The following is a 17,947-nucleotide window of genomic DNA, read 5'->3' as shown; positions in this document are numbered from 1 at the left end:
GAACTGATATATATATATATAATTATGTAAGAAGTAATTTATTTTTATAATTACACAATTATTGTTCAGTCACTTCAGTCGTGTCTGACACTTCATGACCCCATTTTCGGGTTTGCTATGTCCTTCTCCAGCTCATTTTACAGATGAGGAAACTGAGGCAAACAGGGATTTTAGTGACTCGCTCAGGGTCACACAGCTAGCAAGTGTCTGAGGGTAGGCCTGAATTTAGGAAGATGAGTCTTCCTGATTTTAGGCCTGCCACTATACACTGTACAGTATAAAATATTTTTTCAAGTTTAAGTATGTGCAAATATATGTAGATACATACATATGTCCTTTTCAGCTATTACAAACACATATATATGTACATATACCTTTTTTCTTTTCAAAGAACGTTTTTTTGAATGTGCTTCCTACCACACTTGGCCCAATATGAAATACGTCACTTTTCTCTTTCCACATTTGTAACAGATGGGCAATACTTGCTCCTGTGTGATACGTATGGTGCTCTTTTGTTAAACTCTTTTAAAAATAAAGATTAGAATCTTTGGGCAATGATAAGACATTTTCAGTGAAGATGAGCTTGATAGAACTTCAGCAGTAAATTGATGAAATGACTGAAAAGGGGACTTATAAACCATGTACCCAGTTACTAGTTTATATGATCATAGGTCACAATCTCTGAGGTTGTATTTTTTGTATCTGTAACTCTGTATCTGTAAAATGGGGAGGATACTGATTATGCTAACAATTCACAAGTCTCCTGGTGAAAATTATGAGAACTTATGTAAAGAGTGATGTAAATGCAAGCTATCATATACTATTAGCAAAATCTAAAAAGTAATAAAGTATCTAGAAGACTCTTTTAGTATGTCTCAGATGAGGTAACAAAAGACAGAAGCCCCTGGGGGTAGAGAAATTACTGCTCAACTTAAAGTAAAATCTAACTGCAGGGAAATGAAAGAGCACTCAAAGGCATTCTGATTATTTGAAGTCAAACATGAGGTGCCAGGAGGCAAATACACTGCAGACTGGAGCACAGTGGTGATACTTTCATTCCCCATAGACAACCTGAAACAAGTTTATATTTCTCCACATAAAACAAGAATCAAAACTCTTAATACTTACTCACTTGACTGAAATTATAACGTATGTTTTTATCACATATATAATTTAAAGAATTTTAAGTTAAAAACTTATAAATCATGTTTATAAGATGTCTTGAAGGAAAAAAAGAGACAGGACACCTAATTCAAATTTTTTATTGTTCCAGAAACAAAAGACAAAGAATATTTTTTTTTGAGGTTCCTTTCCCGAAAGCATGGTTACCACAATACATATATATAACTCTTAACAGGCTAGCTTCTCACTGTAATAATGTTCCAGACCAAGATTCTTGAGACTGTTTGGAAAACATGGTAAACCATGTATAAAGTTGTACTAAGCATTTGTTCTGAAAGGAAAGGAAACTATGTTCTTGGCTAAAAAATGGGGATCAGTGGCATAATTACAAAAAAGAAAAATTTCTTGTAGAAAAAGATGATCCTTATTCCATCTTTGCGAGGTGCTTATTCAGATCTTTAATTGTCACTTTCACTAGTATAAACTATTTCGAAAGTATGCTAATGTTTAAGATTTTCTACACTTATAGTTAGAAATGTCATAACCAGTAGTTATGAAATAACCACGTATTCCCATTAAAATGCATGTAAAAAACCTAGAAACATAACTGTATGTTGCCGAAACCAACATTTAATTAATCTGATCATAAATCAGTTCATGAAGGTTTGGATATTTTAACAGCTTGAATGTCTTTTACTGAAATGGCCAATGAGATTTTACGTAACCCAAATGTACTTTTTTGGTGAAATCTTTATAGAAATGAGATTTTTAAAGTAAGTCAGGAATATCTTTGAGAGAGACATGTTCAACTACACTCATCTTCTACAAGAAAGAACATGCATATATTGGAGATCTTAAAAAAACACACCTATTATTAATCACTTAAAGGGTAAAGTTTCATTATAGTAGCAGTGTATCAGCACTGCTCTGCAACAGTATTTCTGTGCTAGTTCAAATAAAATGCATTCAAGAATCTGCAGAGAACAAGTGGTTCATCTTCTGTAAGCCGAATTCCGACCCAAATATAAACAACTCTCAATTTCTGACAAAGGCCAACATGTCCTGTTAACGAATCCTTCAAAACCAAATGTTTGTGTTTCTTTGCTTCCTAGCATAATCACACAAGGATTTTTTTTTGGGGGGGGGGGGTTGTTTATGACAAATTTCCAGGGATGAGACAATTTCCCTTACAATGGTGACAAACTTGGTGATCTAGAGATATACAGAATATGGGTAACATAAAAGTATAGAACGTTTCAAATTTTTGCATTTGTCTCTATGCCCACAAATTCCCTAATTTTCAGATTTAAAAAACCCATTTGCTATAATTGTAGAATATAATTAGGCTTTTATTATGAGTTCTCTCTTTGAAATTAGCAAATACAGGGTTTACAACTAGATAACATCATTTCTGTGCCAAAAAACCATTGATAATATTAAGTTACAAAGATAATCCTTTAACAACTTAATTAATCAAGCGCAAAATACTCCACATAAGCATCATTTTCCCTCTACATCTAGCAGCATAACTAGCCTTGAAAAGTATGCTGCAGCATTACTTCCAACTTAAAGTCTGACTGAAGTCTCTCAAGCTGTATTCAATCCTGATAGTTCTTCACTGTCTATAACGATATTTGTTATGGAAAGCTAATTTGTTCTAGGTGTCACTGAGAATAACCGAAATCAGATAAATGTAACAAAAGACTCACAACAAAGTATATTATCATCATTAATACATGACAGCACGCATCAGGAAGGGGAAAAAAGCTGTTGCATAAGGAGACTACTGCACTGCTAGATTTACATTCTTGCAAATAAAACCAGGTATGAATCCATAAGAACGGCTTTATCATCTCACTTCCAGTTTCTTCCCTTCAAGAACAATTTGAATTTCTTTGGCATCCAAAGTCTCATAAGTCAATAAAGCTTCAGCTAGATTCTTATGTTCTTTCGCATGTGTCTTCAAGATGTTTTTTGCTCGTTCATATGAGTCCTGAAATGCAAAGATAAAACACAAAACCTCAAAAAATTTACTACTGTGAAAATTAAAAAGGAAAATAGTTTATAAAAAGTGAGTTTTATGTTCCATAAAATCCTAGTCCCAACATTTCATCATGTTCAGGAGTGGATTATGAATTTCCAAGACTATCCCAGCAAAATCCAAGCTTTTCAAAATTGTAAGAGCTTTGAGTAGGGTCTCAGCAACATATAAACATCTGCCTTACAAGAAGCAATCTAGCTAAGTACTGAGGTGCTCATTAATGGTAAGTTCAATACTTAGTAATTAACTCTTTGACTATTACAACCTTTATAACAAAGTGATCAATAAAACTGCTTCTTACTCTCCTCTCACCTTTTCTAACTGGCAAGAACAGAAGGAAGTGGCATAAATGGAAGTTGAGCATGCTAAGAAGCACAGGGCTATCTATAAACATCAACTAATTTACTGATACACTAAAAACTAAAAAATAATCAGTTTACACACACACACGCGCACCCATGCGTGAAACCTAAAGACAAAAAAAGTTGTTACTGAATGAAAGCATGATTCGTTATCTTTGAGAGTCAAATAAAAATGTTAGTGCAGTAGTGTTGCTGGGCATTAAAAGGCAACAACAACATTTCTTAAATTATCCATTCCTCTGCTGTAGTACTCATAAGTAGGCAAAAGTAACATGAAAACAACTAGGTGATGTACACATCTCTGTTGCAAAGGAGAGAGAGAATAATTCTTAAACTCAACACATTTTCATCCTTAATGTAAAATTGAGCATTAAAAAAGGGCAGTGAAAAACATGTCAGATAATCTAAGGAGTAACAAGCAAGAGAAAACCAAAGGTGTTGAAAATGGTGAGTACAAAATAACAATAAATTTATCATTGGAAATTAAACAAGAATTATTCCCAATTAATCTATGTTTATGTAGTTATTAGATCACTAACTTGTTAGAACAAAAATCAAAGTTAATATAAAAGTAGAAAATGTAAAGATATGGCATGAAAGTTAAACTAAGTGACCCACATAAAAAAATGATGCTAAAAGGAGGAAAACAGAAGAATGGACACCAATGCCAATTATGCCATTTATTAAAGAAGTTTAACCAATGTAAATTAATTATCATAACAAGACCTTTAAAAAAGACTAGAGACACCATCTCAGTCAGCAAATGCTCGATTTTCCTGTCAAGCAGTAAAATATGTCAGCCAAGAAAAACACCAATTCAGAATATACTCATTTGCAAAAAAATGAAGATGACTAGAAGATACACATATATACTTAGTGGAACTGTGAAATGGTCCAATAATTCTGGAAAATGAATTTGAATTATATGAGAAAGATCACAACTATTCATACCTTTTGACCTAGACATCTCATTACTAGGTATGTATCCCAAGAAGGTCAAAGATACAAATAAAGGTCCACTATATAGCCAAATATTTACAGCCACAACATTTCTTATCGTAGCAAAAAGCTGGAAGGAAATTGGGAAATGCCTGCCTCAAAAACTAAATGCTGTGTGAACAAAATGGAATATTATTGCAGTGGAAGAAATGATGAATACAAAAAATTCAGAGAAACATGAGAAGATTTAAATGAACTGATGAAAACAATATATACACTAACCATAATGCTTTAAAAGAAAAAAAAGGAATGTGTAATGAAGCTGAAAGATGAGTAATCTTAGTTCTGGAAAAGAAATAAGGTAGCATTTTTCTCCTTTTGGTAGAAGTGGGAATAAAAGACATAGATTATCTTATTATATTATTATAATATAGATTATACACTGTCAGAGAGAACCACTAGATCAGTTGGTTTTACTTAACTATTCTCTTTGTTAAAAGGGTGAGCACAATATCTAGAAATTGTGACAAAACAGAATGTATCAATAAAACTTCTTATAATATCATCAAAAGGAAGGTTAGCAAAAGATCAGGAGCCATATCATCTCATAAAACAGTGAAAATTAATGGAAGGAAAAATTATGCTTAAAGAAAGCTTGGTGAGAAGCATTCTAAGGACATTTAAAGGATAAAACAAAAAAGGACAACAAATAGATGAAAATGAAAAAAATCTGTAAAGATTTTTACGATACATTCTTTTCACCAACAAAAACATTGAAGCCACCACATGTGGACTCAATGACCCAGATCTGCTACCAGACAAAGTGGTGCTATCACTGAAGAAAACGCAGGATGAAAAAAAACAACCAGCCAGAAGCAGTGCATACAAAGGAGGATTTTGCTAGAAGTAATACAATTTTGAAGGCACAGGGCATCTCACATATGACAAGAGGAAATACCAATGGCACTGGGAAAAAAATAGATTTTGTTACCCCATGCCATCAGAAAGCAACGAAAAGACTGTCAACCTATAAAATCCGTAAAGACTGGGTGTCGCTATCTTGCCTAGGTTGGGCTTGCCTAGGTTGGAAGTACAGTAGTCATTCGTGGACCCAATTCCACTACCGTATGGGAGTATGGGAGCTTCAACATCCTCTGTTCCCAGCCTGGGCATATTTGTCCTTCCTTAAGCAGCTGGTCCACACCACCCTCCCCCTCATGAGTGGCTACCCATATTGGTCCATACTATCAGCTTTAACATACTGCAATTCTGAACTCATAAGCCCAGGCAATCCACTAGCCTCACTGTTCCTGATAGCAGACACTCACAGATATAAGCCACCATACCCTGCACTTTCTCATCCATATAAACTTTTTAATAAGAATTATCTAAACATGCATCAAGTGTATGTAATGAAGATATGAGAAGGGAATAGGAACAGATTTCCATAAATATTCTACAAGAGAACATAGTTACACAGTGATACAACTAAATCCCATTGGTTTAATTGGTCACTGTTTTAAAAATCATTTATTTGATTTTGATTTGATAAGTAACACTTACATTGCATGTCCCATATGCCAGGCACTGTACAAATATGATGTCATTTGAAACTCACAACAGCCCTGGGACGTCGGTTGTTTTATTATCCGCATCTCACAGATGAGAAAACTGAGGCAAACAACAATTAATTGACTTGTTGACCTAAGTATCTGAGACAGGATTTTAGTCTGAGTCTTCCTTGGACTAAGAGATTTTCACCACAAAGTGCCAATGTTATTTAACACACACACACACACACACACACACACACACACACACACACACACACACACACACACACTCTCTCTCTCTCTCTCTCTCTCTCTCTCTCTCTCTCTCTCTCTCTCTTTCTCTCTCTCTGGTATAAAAACACATCAAACTCAGCAGAAGACAGAGAAAGGGAATGGAGAGAGGATGATACCAGGGGGAAATAGTAACAAAGAAAATTTTCTGATCATAAAGAGGAAATTAAAAGGGATAGGAGAAAAAGGAACTAGAATTGAAAAGGGGTACCTTAGATTTCCTCTTAGACCACTAGGCTGAACAAATGATGGCATATGAAAATAATGGAATATTACTGGACCACAAGAAATGACAAGAAACAGTTTCGGAAATTCTGAATAGCATGAACTGAAGCACAATGAAATAAGGAGAAACTACAGAACAATTTCCAAAAGGGCATTATAAAGAAAAATTCTTTTGAAAGACTTAGAACGAAATCAATAAATTTAGATAAAATGACTGACATCTCCAAAGGACATAAGATGAAGTATATAATATTAGACATCATGCTCTCCCTGATTATGCCTGTTTTGAGTGTATCAGGGGAAGGAAGTCAGCAACACTGATGATCAAAAAAGGGTCCTTTTAACATTTTTTTTTAAATGCACAGAACAGAAGGAAATTCAGAAGGAAACAAAGACAAGGACAACAGCAAATTATATACATAAATTTTATTTTAAAAAACAAGAGCTCTGAAATAGAGATTCAGTTTCACATAGAAACTTCTTTTTTGTGTTCAGCTATGTGCTGTTTACATTGGTGTTTACACTGTGAATAAAATTTATAAAAATAAAACGATGGCAAAATCAAAACGTCTTTGCAAAGACAGCCTAACTTTGCAACTTCTGTTTTGATGGAATGACTTCAACACATGATTGTGTCCCTGGAAAATTGCTGGATTTTATAGGGGACTAATTTTTTTTAACTGCAAAACTCAGTATATTGTGACTTGTGTAATTTTAACAACTCACCACAGACCCCCATTGTCAGAGGACTGGATATGGCCTGCAGTTCACCTGGCCATAATACTTGCCTTTTATAGATTTATCCATCCATGCATCATGTAACACCTTGTTAGATATGGCCTTGGAATACACACAAGGAGATTAAATATTACGGAATCACAGTTATGTGGAAACTGTGATTTGGAAAACACGATTCTAGCTGTAAGCCCAGAACAGCTCTAACCTTTGATGAACATGCAGCATCTTCCCCTCCCTCCTGATTCATGCTGAAGAGAACACAGTCCCCATCCATGAAATATCTTTGTATTCAAAGATATTTCTGAGTAAAAACCAATCCAAATTAACCAATGTATGACCACTTTAAAAACAGATTTAGATTCTCATTGTACTATTATATGCTATTTTTAAGACTTTCAATAAAATTAACCCTTATTTCTGTCTACTGTGACTAAATAACATGAGATGTGATAGATAGCTGCTCAAAGAAATACATCATTTTTTAAAATCTAGAAGTAACTGTTTAAAAAAAAGAAAAAAGAACAATAACTAAACAGTATGTGCCTTTTCTCCTCTTTATACAATATTTATACGAATGAAAAACTAGATGAAAATGTGAAGACATGACATCTTAACAATCACATAAATAGTGTAGATGATTGTTAAAGTCATGTCATATTTATTGTTTATTAGAGGAAAACATCTAGTAATCGATACAATTATTCAAGACAGTTCCAAAGGACTCAAGATAAAAAATGCTATCCTCCTTCAGAGAGAGAACTAATAAACTGAGAGCTGACTGAAGCATACTATTTCACTTATTTTTTCTTTTTTTTTGCAATATGGCTAATATGGAAATACATTTTGCATCCCTTCACAAGTCTTACTGATATATTGGTGACTTCACATGTGCAACTGATATCATATTACTTAGTGCCTTCTCAGTGGAGAGGGGAGGGACAGGAAGGAGTAAATTTGGAAATCAAGTTTTTAAATTAATGTTAAAAACAAATAAGTAGTAACAATTTACAAAGCACTTGACTCAGCACAGCAGGGTGCACTCTTGAAGGCTCTTCTCCAACAAGAAGTCTTTCACATAAGACCATACCAGATTTCTTGGTAAACGCAATCACAGAAATAACCACAACCACCCAGTGACTCTGGGTAAATAACCAAGTCATTAGAAAGAGATAAGAGCTAACAACTGTGGGACAGCAAGTTCCAGATGGAAGAGGGGTTTCCTCAAGACGGTGAGGTATTCCAGAAGCCCCTGTTCATAGACACTGCTGCACTCGTTCAATTACATCTCAGAATGTCACAGGATGCCCTCAATGAGATACATGATTACTGAGTAAGAAACTGGCCTCACAACCAAGGAAGGAAAACTAAGGTATCCATTCTTAAGACAATAATATGTAACTGGATATCCAGTCCATTGAATTAGTATACCTAGTCAGGACAAACCCTATAAAATGGATATGGGCTGGAGGGCATTTGGAAACTGAAGAATTCTTTTAACAATTCCAAGCTGTTTTTCAACATATAAATCCATCTTTTTTTTTTTAACACAAATGTTCTCCCACAGATGTTCTGTAACGGCAAATCACTGAATACCACAAACAGTGAAGAATCACATTTACAACTGAACCAAAGGGAACAGAGAAGCACTCAGCGGCCACAGGCAAAGTGAGTTATGGTATATTTCCAAAGATGACCTATCCAAAAGATACTGTATAAGAGTATCAGTGAGGACATATGTGATTGGAAAAAGAGGATCCGCTGCGGAAAAGGTGAGAAAACAGATGAAGAACACTACTCATACTCATAAAATGCAAATGGACAGAAAGGCTTCTAGAATTTGGATTGATTCCCACTGGGAGAACACGGACAAGAAAAGCACAAGATGAGAAGACATCTGCTATCTTTTATTAAACAGATGTTTCTAAGGAACACCATGCCTTCATATTACATGAGTAAAAGTAGAAAAATAGTCTTACCCTTAGAAGTATTCTTATTTCTTGTTCAATAGCAGACTGAGTTTCTGGACTCAATTTCCCTGTATCAGTGTATGTCATGACTCCAAGCTAAAACCAAACGGAAGAGAACAGTTCATCAAAAAAATGTAAAAGTCTCTAAGTTATACAACATACTTGAAGACAGTATTTACCTCCCACTACTGAAAAAGAAATAATTTCATGGATAAAACTTAAATATTAATAAATACAAAAGAATCAAGCATAATTTTCTATCAATAACAGAGAACAGATGATCTGAAATAGCTGCTATGTAAACAACTGGATATACATTTTTTTTTTAATATACCCAGATATGCTATTGATCAGAAGACTTAACAAAACATAAGTTCTACTCAAATAGAAAAATGAACAAGTACAAACTGGTGAGGGGAAAATATGTTCTTGAAAGAGTTCCATATTTAAGTATGATCCTATCACAGGGTGACTGATCATACCACATAACTCTTCCTTCTTCCTCCTTTACCATGAAGCAAGACAGGACATAAGAATTTCAGAAGGAACGTGGCAGGAACAATTCTAGCTGACCAGAAATGGAAAAAAGGCCAACCAAAATTGTCCCTCTCCTTAGTTCAACCAGTCTAAGAAAGATGAATAAAGACTGTCTATGAGGATAACGAAAAACAGATTCTAGAAGCCCATTCAATATAGGGAAGGGCTGATATAAAAGGTGCTGGGAATGGAAACCAACTGAGAAAAACAACAGGTTTCTGCCTCCCATTTTACACTCTTGAGGTATTTTCATACTGAGTGGAAAGTCATGCTGAAACTTTAAGTCAAGAATCTTTTATATTATTATTTGTCCTCCTTTCTTTGCCAACCATTTAGGACTGAATTTCCCTAACTTAAATATATGCTGAATATGAATACCAGAGGGCTTTATGATGAAAAGAACTTTGAAATCAGAGTACCTGGATTAAAGTCTGGGCTCCACTTTTAATCATTTATATGACACTGAGTCAATCAATTAACCTCACTAGTGTTCAGTTTCCTAATCTGCAAAATGAGCAGATTAGGAGAGAGTAGCTCCCAATGTGGATTTTTTTTTAATGTGTGATAAATACCCAGGTAATTTAATTTATACTGCCTGTAATATTCTTAAAAATTATCTACTGCTCAAGATGCCATTAAAGAGTTTTTAGTACAAACTCTGGGCCATCATCAAGAATCACGGAATAGGAACCATTGAACTACATGATCTCTTCTGTCGCTCCCAGTTCTGAATCCTACAATCCTGTAATTTCTTTCATATTTCTCCCAAACTAGAAGTACCGTACAAGAGAGAAATGTGCACTCCTAGATCAAGTATGACAACGTAGTGGAATGAAACATGATAAAAAGTCATTTTATTGGAAGTCATTACTTCCATTCCTTTTGTGGAAGGCTCAAATTCTATACAGTCTAAATACTGGTTATATTGCCATAGGCTTCAAAATGTCTACTAGAAGCAAGTGAGAATCAATGAAATAAAATGTGAATAAATATGGGATACAAAACGAAATTTACTGAATACAGTTATTTCTTACAAAGTGAAGGACTTTTAAATCAATTAAGTAGGGAAAATGCTTATCTTCTTTGTTTCACCACTTCACCAAATAATGAGAAACTTTTCATACGTTTTTACCAGTTGTGGGAAAAATAAGGCATCTTTCAAAAGGAAAAGATAAAAAAAAAAGAAATGAGATAAAAATGAGTTCTTACCTTTTCACTCATTCCAAATCGAGTCACCATTCTCTTTGCTATTTTAGTAGCATTATCAAAGTCACTAGAAGCACCTAGTATAAAAATAAGTAAATCAGTATTTTTAAAAGCTATTACATTAGTAAACCAATACTTGAAGCACAGAAATTCTTTACAATCAACCTGTTGTAATATGGTCAGTTCCAAATATAAGCTCCTCTGCAACTCTTCCTCCCATACTAACATCCATCTGTGCAAGCAGCTGGGACCTAGTTTCATTCCATCTATCATTCTCAGGTAGAAGTGACACCTACAAAATTAGAGAAATGTTCAAATTCTAAAAGAAGGAAAAAGTCATATTACAGTACTCAAAAAAAAATCAGTGTTCCTACTACTCACCACCTAGCATTATGCTCTGAACCAATTAATTAGAAAAGCAGCAATACAAAATGAAAATTATTTCCACTTCTGAACCAATACTTATTTTATGCCAACAGGGTAAATGAGGATAGTAACAGTAACAATGATAATGATAACTGCACTTATATACAGCCTATTAAGGTTTGCAAAATGCTTTATAAACATAATCCCATTTAATCCTCACAGCCGAGCTAAAAGTAGACGCTATTATTATCCCCATTTAACAGATGAAGAAACTAAGATATTCCAAGTTCAGCCTGGCCCAGAGTCACCAACACAACTACTGAGTGTCCAAGGTATACACAGCTGTTCCTGACTCCAAGTGCAGCCCTCTCTCCCACCGTGACACTCAACAGCCTAACTCTACCTAGGCTGTACAATACTATGGGAGGATCTACATTGTCATCAAAGATGAATCGATATTAAAATTTCTACAGTTAAGAGGAAATATTAAAATGGAACTTCTGCTACATGATTCTAAACCAGAACAGTTAAGAAAAATACTGAACTGGTGACTCATGCTTTTGTGATCTTTAAGAAATAAATGTTGTCCAAGAATTAAAGACAGGATACATTCCGAATCTGTATCTAAATAACAAAAAGCACTCATCAAGAAAAATATATTTCAGAAGAATCTTTGGTACATCTTCAAGGAAGTTCATAAAGAAAATTTCAAAAACAGTTTCAATTAAAGATGTGACCATTTTCTACCCATCAGAACATATTACATTTCGAAAGATTACAAAACATCATTACTCATCAACGTGTTCACTAATGACTGTTACCGGGACCTTTAACTTGAAAATCAAACCAAAAGTTTCTAAAGCCTCACGTGTCCAAGCGTAGGTCCTCTTGGCATGATTGTAGCTTTGTTGATAGGCATGGCATCTTTAGTGTAATACGCAATAATAGCATGGCCAGATTCATGATATGCAGTGATGGTTTTGTTTTTATTATCAATCTCTACACTTCTACGTTCAGGACCTAAAAATAAGAAACCACTTACATGAAACAGTACATTCAAGAAGTAATATTTTATTGAATCAAAGAAGTTATATGACTTAACACAATATTAGGTGTTATCGAACCTGCTATTGTTACATCCTTAGGGGGGTAGACATAGAAGCAAACAAAATAAAGTTAAGTATAATCTGAAAAAACAATCTTGCCCCTGCACAATAAAGGGCAGTTTTGTAATACATGAAAGTCAAACTACCCCTATTTTTAAAGCATAACAATGCTTTAAGAAATGAATCCACTTCAATTTCTAGAAAATACATGTCCTGTTTCACGTAAAAAAAAATCCAAAACATCACTATATTTAGTCTCTCTCCCCCTCCAAAAAGCTAATACAGTGTGAAAAAAGTAAAATCAGAACAAAAATATAAATGCTAACTGCAATTATATAAATAACTGAAATACTAAGAGCAACTAAAGCAGGAAGAATTACAAGAAATAAAAAGTTCAGAATGGATCACAGAAGCAGTTTTTGTTACCTTCCTACCACAGTTCATATAAACATATGAACAAAAAACTTTATCACTTAGATATTTGAATTTATTTTTCTGGATGGTTACAACACTATGTTTAGAATGAACTCTAAAAATAAAATTTGAAAACTGGTATTTTAAAGGGCAAAGGTGAAAGGAAAATTTCAAAATTAAGTACTGAAAATGGACGAAGAAAATTATCCTTTTATGCATGAGTCTTCAGAACTGAGTTCTGGCACTTGACACATGATAATATGGAATCTTATGTAAAAAATACTTAACATATTACAAATTAAAGAAATTTTTTTACTGAACTCCTTTCAAGCAATATATGCCTCTGTGCTACAAATATGAGTTTGTAGTATGGTTTGTTTATAGGGTTGTTTTTTTCAAATGGTTATTCTGTTTACAGCATATCTGCAGTTTGGGTGCTGTGCCCCAAACACTAATCTTGCTGTGGTTATCCTTCAGTGCCCTATCATGAATTACCTGTAGGAGAATATTTTTGAACTGGAAATTCTTTAGGAATCTCACATTCAACATGCCCAAAAGAGAACTCATTATTTTTCCTCCAGCACTCAAGATGTCACTCTATTTCTAGAAAACCAGGTTTGCCACCTCAGTTATGCTCAATTTTTCAGTCTCCTTCCCTTCTAATTTCTGTTCAGTTTTCAAATCTTATTAATCTACCATGACAACATCTGTCACACAACCATCCCCTTCGGTCCATTTACAGTTACCACCTCAGTCTTCTGTTTTTCATCATCTCTTGCCAAAACTATTACAACAGCCTCCAAATTGGTCTCTCCCCAGTGCAATCCACACTACTGCCAAAGTGTTATTCCTAAAGGATGGGTCTATGTCACAACTCTGTTCAAACTCCAGGGGCTCCTTATTATCTCTAGGATCAAATACAAACTCCTCTGTCATTTAAAGTCCTTCAAAAGCCGGCCCCTCCCTGCTTTCCCAGCCCAGCATTATTCCTTGTCATCCACCCAACAGTCTAGTTAAACTGGTGTTCTTGGTGTTCTTTACACATCATTCTATCTCCTAGTTCTTTGTCTTAGCTTAGAAGGCATTTCCTTCTCAATTCCAATTCTCTGAATCCCTACTTTTCTTCAATGCTTTTCTCAAATGTCACTACTTTCATGAGGTCTTTCCTGATTCCTCAATTCCCAGTACCTCCCCAAAATTCACCTTTCTGTACATTCTTATTCAATATACAGGTCGGTCATCTACACAAACGTAATTGTTCCATGAAGGCAGGAACTGTTTCATTTTTGTTTTCTTAATTCCAACACAGTACCTGCCTTATAATAGATGCTTAACACAATGCTTGATTAATACCTCAGAGCATGTTGTCTCTCTCCAGCCAGAAGGGAAGGCTTTTAAAATCAAACTGATGTTCTTGTTACTAAGTGCAAAACTGAACTGTAGGGCTAGACAGACAGCTCTGGTACCTTACAATGAAAACAGGAAATGCTGCTCAAGGGTGTTTAGTTCACACTCTAATATTTAAAAAAATTCTTCTAAACATGAAAATTCAGGTTTTAATAATTTTATTACATAATTTAGTTCTATAGAACATTAGAACTGTATAATTTTACAGATGGAAAGAACCTTAGAAATGCAATAATTCATCTCTCTTATTTTACATAATTATACATTGACCTGGAGAAATTGTGACTTGCCAAAAAGGTCTGATGATGATGAAATGCGCACACACACTCAGAGGAAGATATGAGAATGGAATTTATGCCTACAAAGATAATTTACTCTCTGAATTATTTCAGTTAAACTGAAAAGCAAGGAAGTCAAAGTACAAGAGAAACATACCCATTAAAATTTTATCCTTGGAGAACTCCAGTTCCTTCATGGTAACCATATCTTTTCCATCAACAGCTGCTTTTAATGCAGCTTGATTCACAAGATTCTCTAACTCTGCTCCAGAGAATCCAACTGTGCCACGAGCTATTATTTCTGGATCAACAGCTATGTAAAAAGAACATAAAAACTAAAACTTAAAAATGGAAGCCAAGGGTGGATTTACTATTAAATACCAACATGCTGAATACTTAATTCTGAAGGATACTAAGAAAAAATATTATATAATGGTTCTATCAAGGCAAAAGGGGTAGAACTAGAACCTACATGACATTCACCATAAACATTTAAAGCATCTCCTCAAAGGAAACAGACAAAAGTGGAAACTAGATTTCACAATTCAGTAAAAAGGTCAGAACAAGATTTTACTTTTATAATGCAGTCATTCAAATGACCCTTAAGACACAAGTGTCACCAGTTCTTCAATACTCAATGATCTATAATTTCATCAGTGTGGCACAAATTGCAAATCCTCTAAAAAAAAAAAAAAAAAAGGTGGCTTTCAAGAATCCCTGCAGCCCAAAAGTTCATGTTGTCTGACATGGTGATAAGTCTCTATTTAGCTAGGTTAGCCACTATACAATGGTCCAGGGCTCTCATTCAAAGCCTTTAAAGATTGACAGGACCTGAGAGAACTCAATGGAATTCATACTTTCAGGGTTAATCTACATAGCACAATGAAGCATCAAAGGAAACATTTAAAGAAAGGACTCAATCACCACAGGTATCTAAAAACTGAATTTAGAGATGCCCAACTATGTGCAGCAATGAGGTCTACATGACGGTCTGTCTCTGCCTTAAAATATTAAAGAGACTACATACCTGATACTTAAAATCAGAAAACAGTACACTTGCAATGACAAATTCACAGAACAATTTCTTAGGGCTAACAAAGACCTCAAAGATCACTGAAGTCTTCATTTTCTAGACAGGGAAACAAAGGCAAGTGGTCTTACACAATATATTGCCCAGACTATATCTCTGCTGCTTCATTTTCACTTTCATCGGTTTAGGCGGTCATAATAGCCTGAAACAGTCAACTCTTAAAGGGGTCAGAAAAACTTAATTGTAGAAGTGCTATTACTCCTGGGATAGTGACTCTTAAATATGGAAAAATACTGTTAGAATATTCAAATTCAAAACATTCTGTTAGCCTCTGACTTGCAAATAGTGATGAAGCTGAAGCTTCTTGTGTACTAAACCTTCACCTAAGCACAAATTTACAAGAGTTACAGAGAGGAACAGCTTCTTCACATAATACCTAAAATGTTTATCAAACAACTAATGGTGCTGTGGAAAAAACTGTCAATCCAGCTCTGCTATTTCAGACATAACTCTATAGAGATTACAGTCACAGAAGATAGAAATCATTTTGAATACCAACTATGTCCAAATATAGTAAAACAGCATTTAAAGACCTACTAAGACCACAATTTTAGATGGGAAAAAGTTTAAAAATAATAGATGGATTTTTCTAGCATGCAGTTTTTAGAAATCAATTCATAAAAGAGAGATAAGAGGGGGTTCCTGGTCTTTCAAAACATTCACCAACCTTATCACTATTGTGCTGAGAGAGAAAAAAATAAACAGCTGGAATTTTAACTTACATTTATCAAATTTTATTTTATTCAGATACCATTTGAGAATTTCTGTTCGACCTTTTACATCTGGCCTTGGAACTGTAACTTGCATGTCAAAGCGACCAGGACGTATTAAAGCACTACAAAAAAAAGTGGGAAAAAAAGTCCACAATCCAGGTTCAATACATTGAAAGTTGGCACTGAAATTTAAGACCTCCCCAGACTCATTTCATTCAAGGGAAAAGAGGATGGCAGTGGGTGGCAGTCAGAAACTAGGTCACTGAACCAAGTAGTTTCTGGAGAAATATTCAAGTAATAGTCTCCACTACCTTGAATACAAGGGCCTGGCTCATATCCAACAACATTCACAGAAGGACAAATAAATATGGGAAAGGACTAAGGCATGGGTTCTTAAACTTTTTTTTGTATCAAGGACCTCTCTGGAAGTCTGGGGAAATCTATGAATCTCTTTTCAGTCTTATTAAGAAACATAAAATAAAATGCACAGAATTGCAAATTTAAAAATCAATCATACTGAAATTCAGTTATCAAAATATCTTTTAAAAATAAGTTCGCTGAAACCGATTAAGAACCCCCAGCCCTAGAACATAAGCAACATCACTATTGGTTTATTAAGAACAATGAATACAGAATGGGAACTTTAGCCCTTCTCACTTTGAAAGAAGAGTCTGGAACAAGAGTCACTAGTGCACTGACACACACATACTATACCAAAGAAAAATGAAGGCTTTATCTATCTGTGAAACCCCAGGCATAAGTCAATTTTTAATAAACCAGAAAATTTCAGTGCAATTTTTTTTTAAATTAAGAAATTTCCTCAAAGCAAATGTAAAGATTTCTAAAACGAAGTTTTCATGAAAAATTAATTTTATACATACTTGTCTAATGCTTCAGGGAAGTTTGTCGCTCCTATGATGATAACTCCTTCATTAGGTTTAAAACTATTTTTTTAAAAAAGCAACAGTGATGACAAAAGTAAGTGACATATTTCATTGATAATTTCAATTAAAGACAAAAATTCTAATGTAGAGGCTGCTTATCTCCTATCTTAAAAACTACTTAAATTAAATCCAAATGTAGGAGCTAACTAGCCAGAAAAACATGGCTAACTCTTAAAAAGGACCACTTACAGATTAGTAACATTAGGAACAAAACAACATATCACAGGGTCAATACACACTTCAAAGAGCTCCTATAGTTCCTCTTCAAAGGAGAATTCACTATCAAATAACTCAGATACAAATATGAAGTGTAGCTAAATCTGTTTTTCAAATTTAAGTTTCAACTCAGATTTTCTTTAAAGTTCTTAAAACTTATAAAAAGGGATAACTTGTTCAAAAATTAATATGGCATAAAAACAAAGAAAACAACTTTTAATTACCCGTCCATTTCAGCAAGAAGTTGATTTATGGTTTGTCTCGAATATGGATGCATTGGAGACTCAATTCTCTTTCCACCAACAGAATCCAATTCATCAATGAATATAACACAAGGTGCATTTGCCTTTGCTTCCCCTAACAAATGAGAAAACAGATCCAAACATATTTAAATAAAAAGCATCCATCTGACACAAATGACAAGTAGGGAGG

General features: G+C 34.3%; 1 protein-coding gene across 1 annotated transcript in view; it reads right to left on the bottom strand.

Moving 5' to 3' along the window:
• Positions 1 to 1,246: 1,246 nt before the first annotated feature.
• Positions 1,247 to 17,947, bottom strand: part of YME1L1 (YME1 like 1 ATPase) — a 40,058-nt gene continuing 23,357 nt past the window's right edge. Inside the window, exons 11-19 of the mRNA XM_072651793.1 lie at positions 17,740 to 17,872; positions 17,237 to 17,299; positions 16,365 to 16,477; positions 14,710 to 14,865; positions 12,216 to 12,367; positions 11,147 to 11,273; positions 10,985 to 11,058; positions 9,248 to 9,334; positions 1,247 to 3,115 (exon numbers count right to left, since the gene is read on the bottom strand). Of these exons, the coding sequence (XP_072507894.1) occupies positions 2,972 to 3,115; positions 9,248 to 9,334; positions 10,985 to 11,058; positions 11,147 to 11,273; positions 12,216 to 12,367; positions 14,710 to 14,865; positions 16,365 to 16,477; positions 17,237 to 17,299; positions 17,740 to 17,872 (1,049 nt within the window). The 3' untranslated portion in view covers positions 1,247 to 2,971. The remainder of the gene's footprint in view (positions 3,116 to 9,247; positions 9,335 to 10,984; positions 11,059 to 11,146; positions 11,274 to 12,215; positions 12,368 to 14,709; positions 14,866 to 16,364; positions 16,478 to 17,236; positions 17,300 to 17,739; positions 17,873 to 17,947) is intronic.

The sequence above is a fragment of the Notamacropus eugenii genome, chromosome 3 (assembly GCF_028372415.1).
Source record: "Notamacropus eugenii isolate mMacEug1 chromosome 3, mMacEug1.pri_v2, whole genome shotgun sequence".
In the NCBI taxonomy this organism is placed as follows: domain Eukaryota; kingdom Metazoa; phylum Chordata; class Mammalia; order Diprotodontia; family Macropodidae; genus Notamacropus; species Notamacropus eugenii.
Note: the sequence above shows the minus strand (reverse complement) of the source record. Positions and strands in the feature narration are given on the sequence as shown.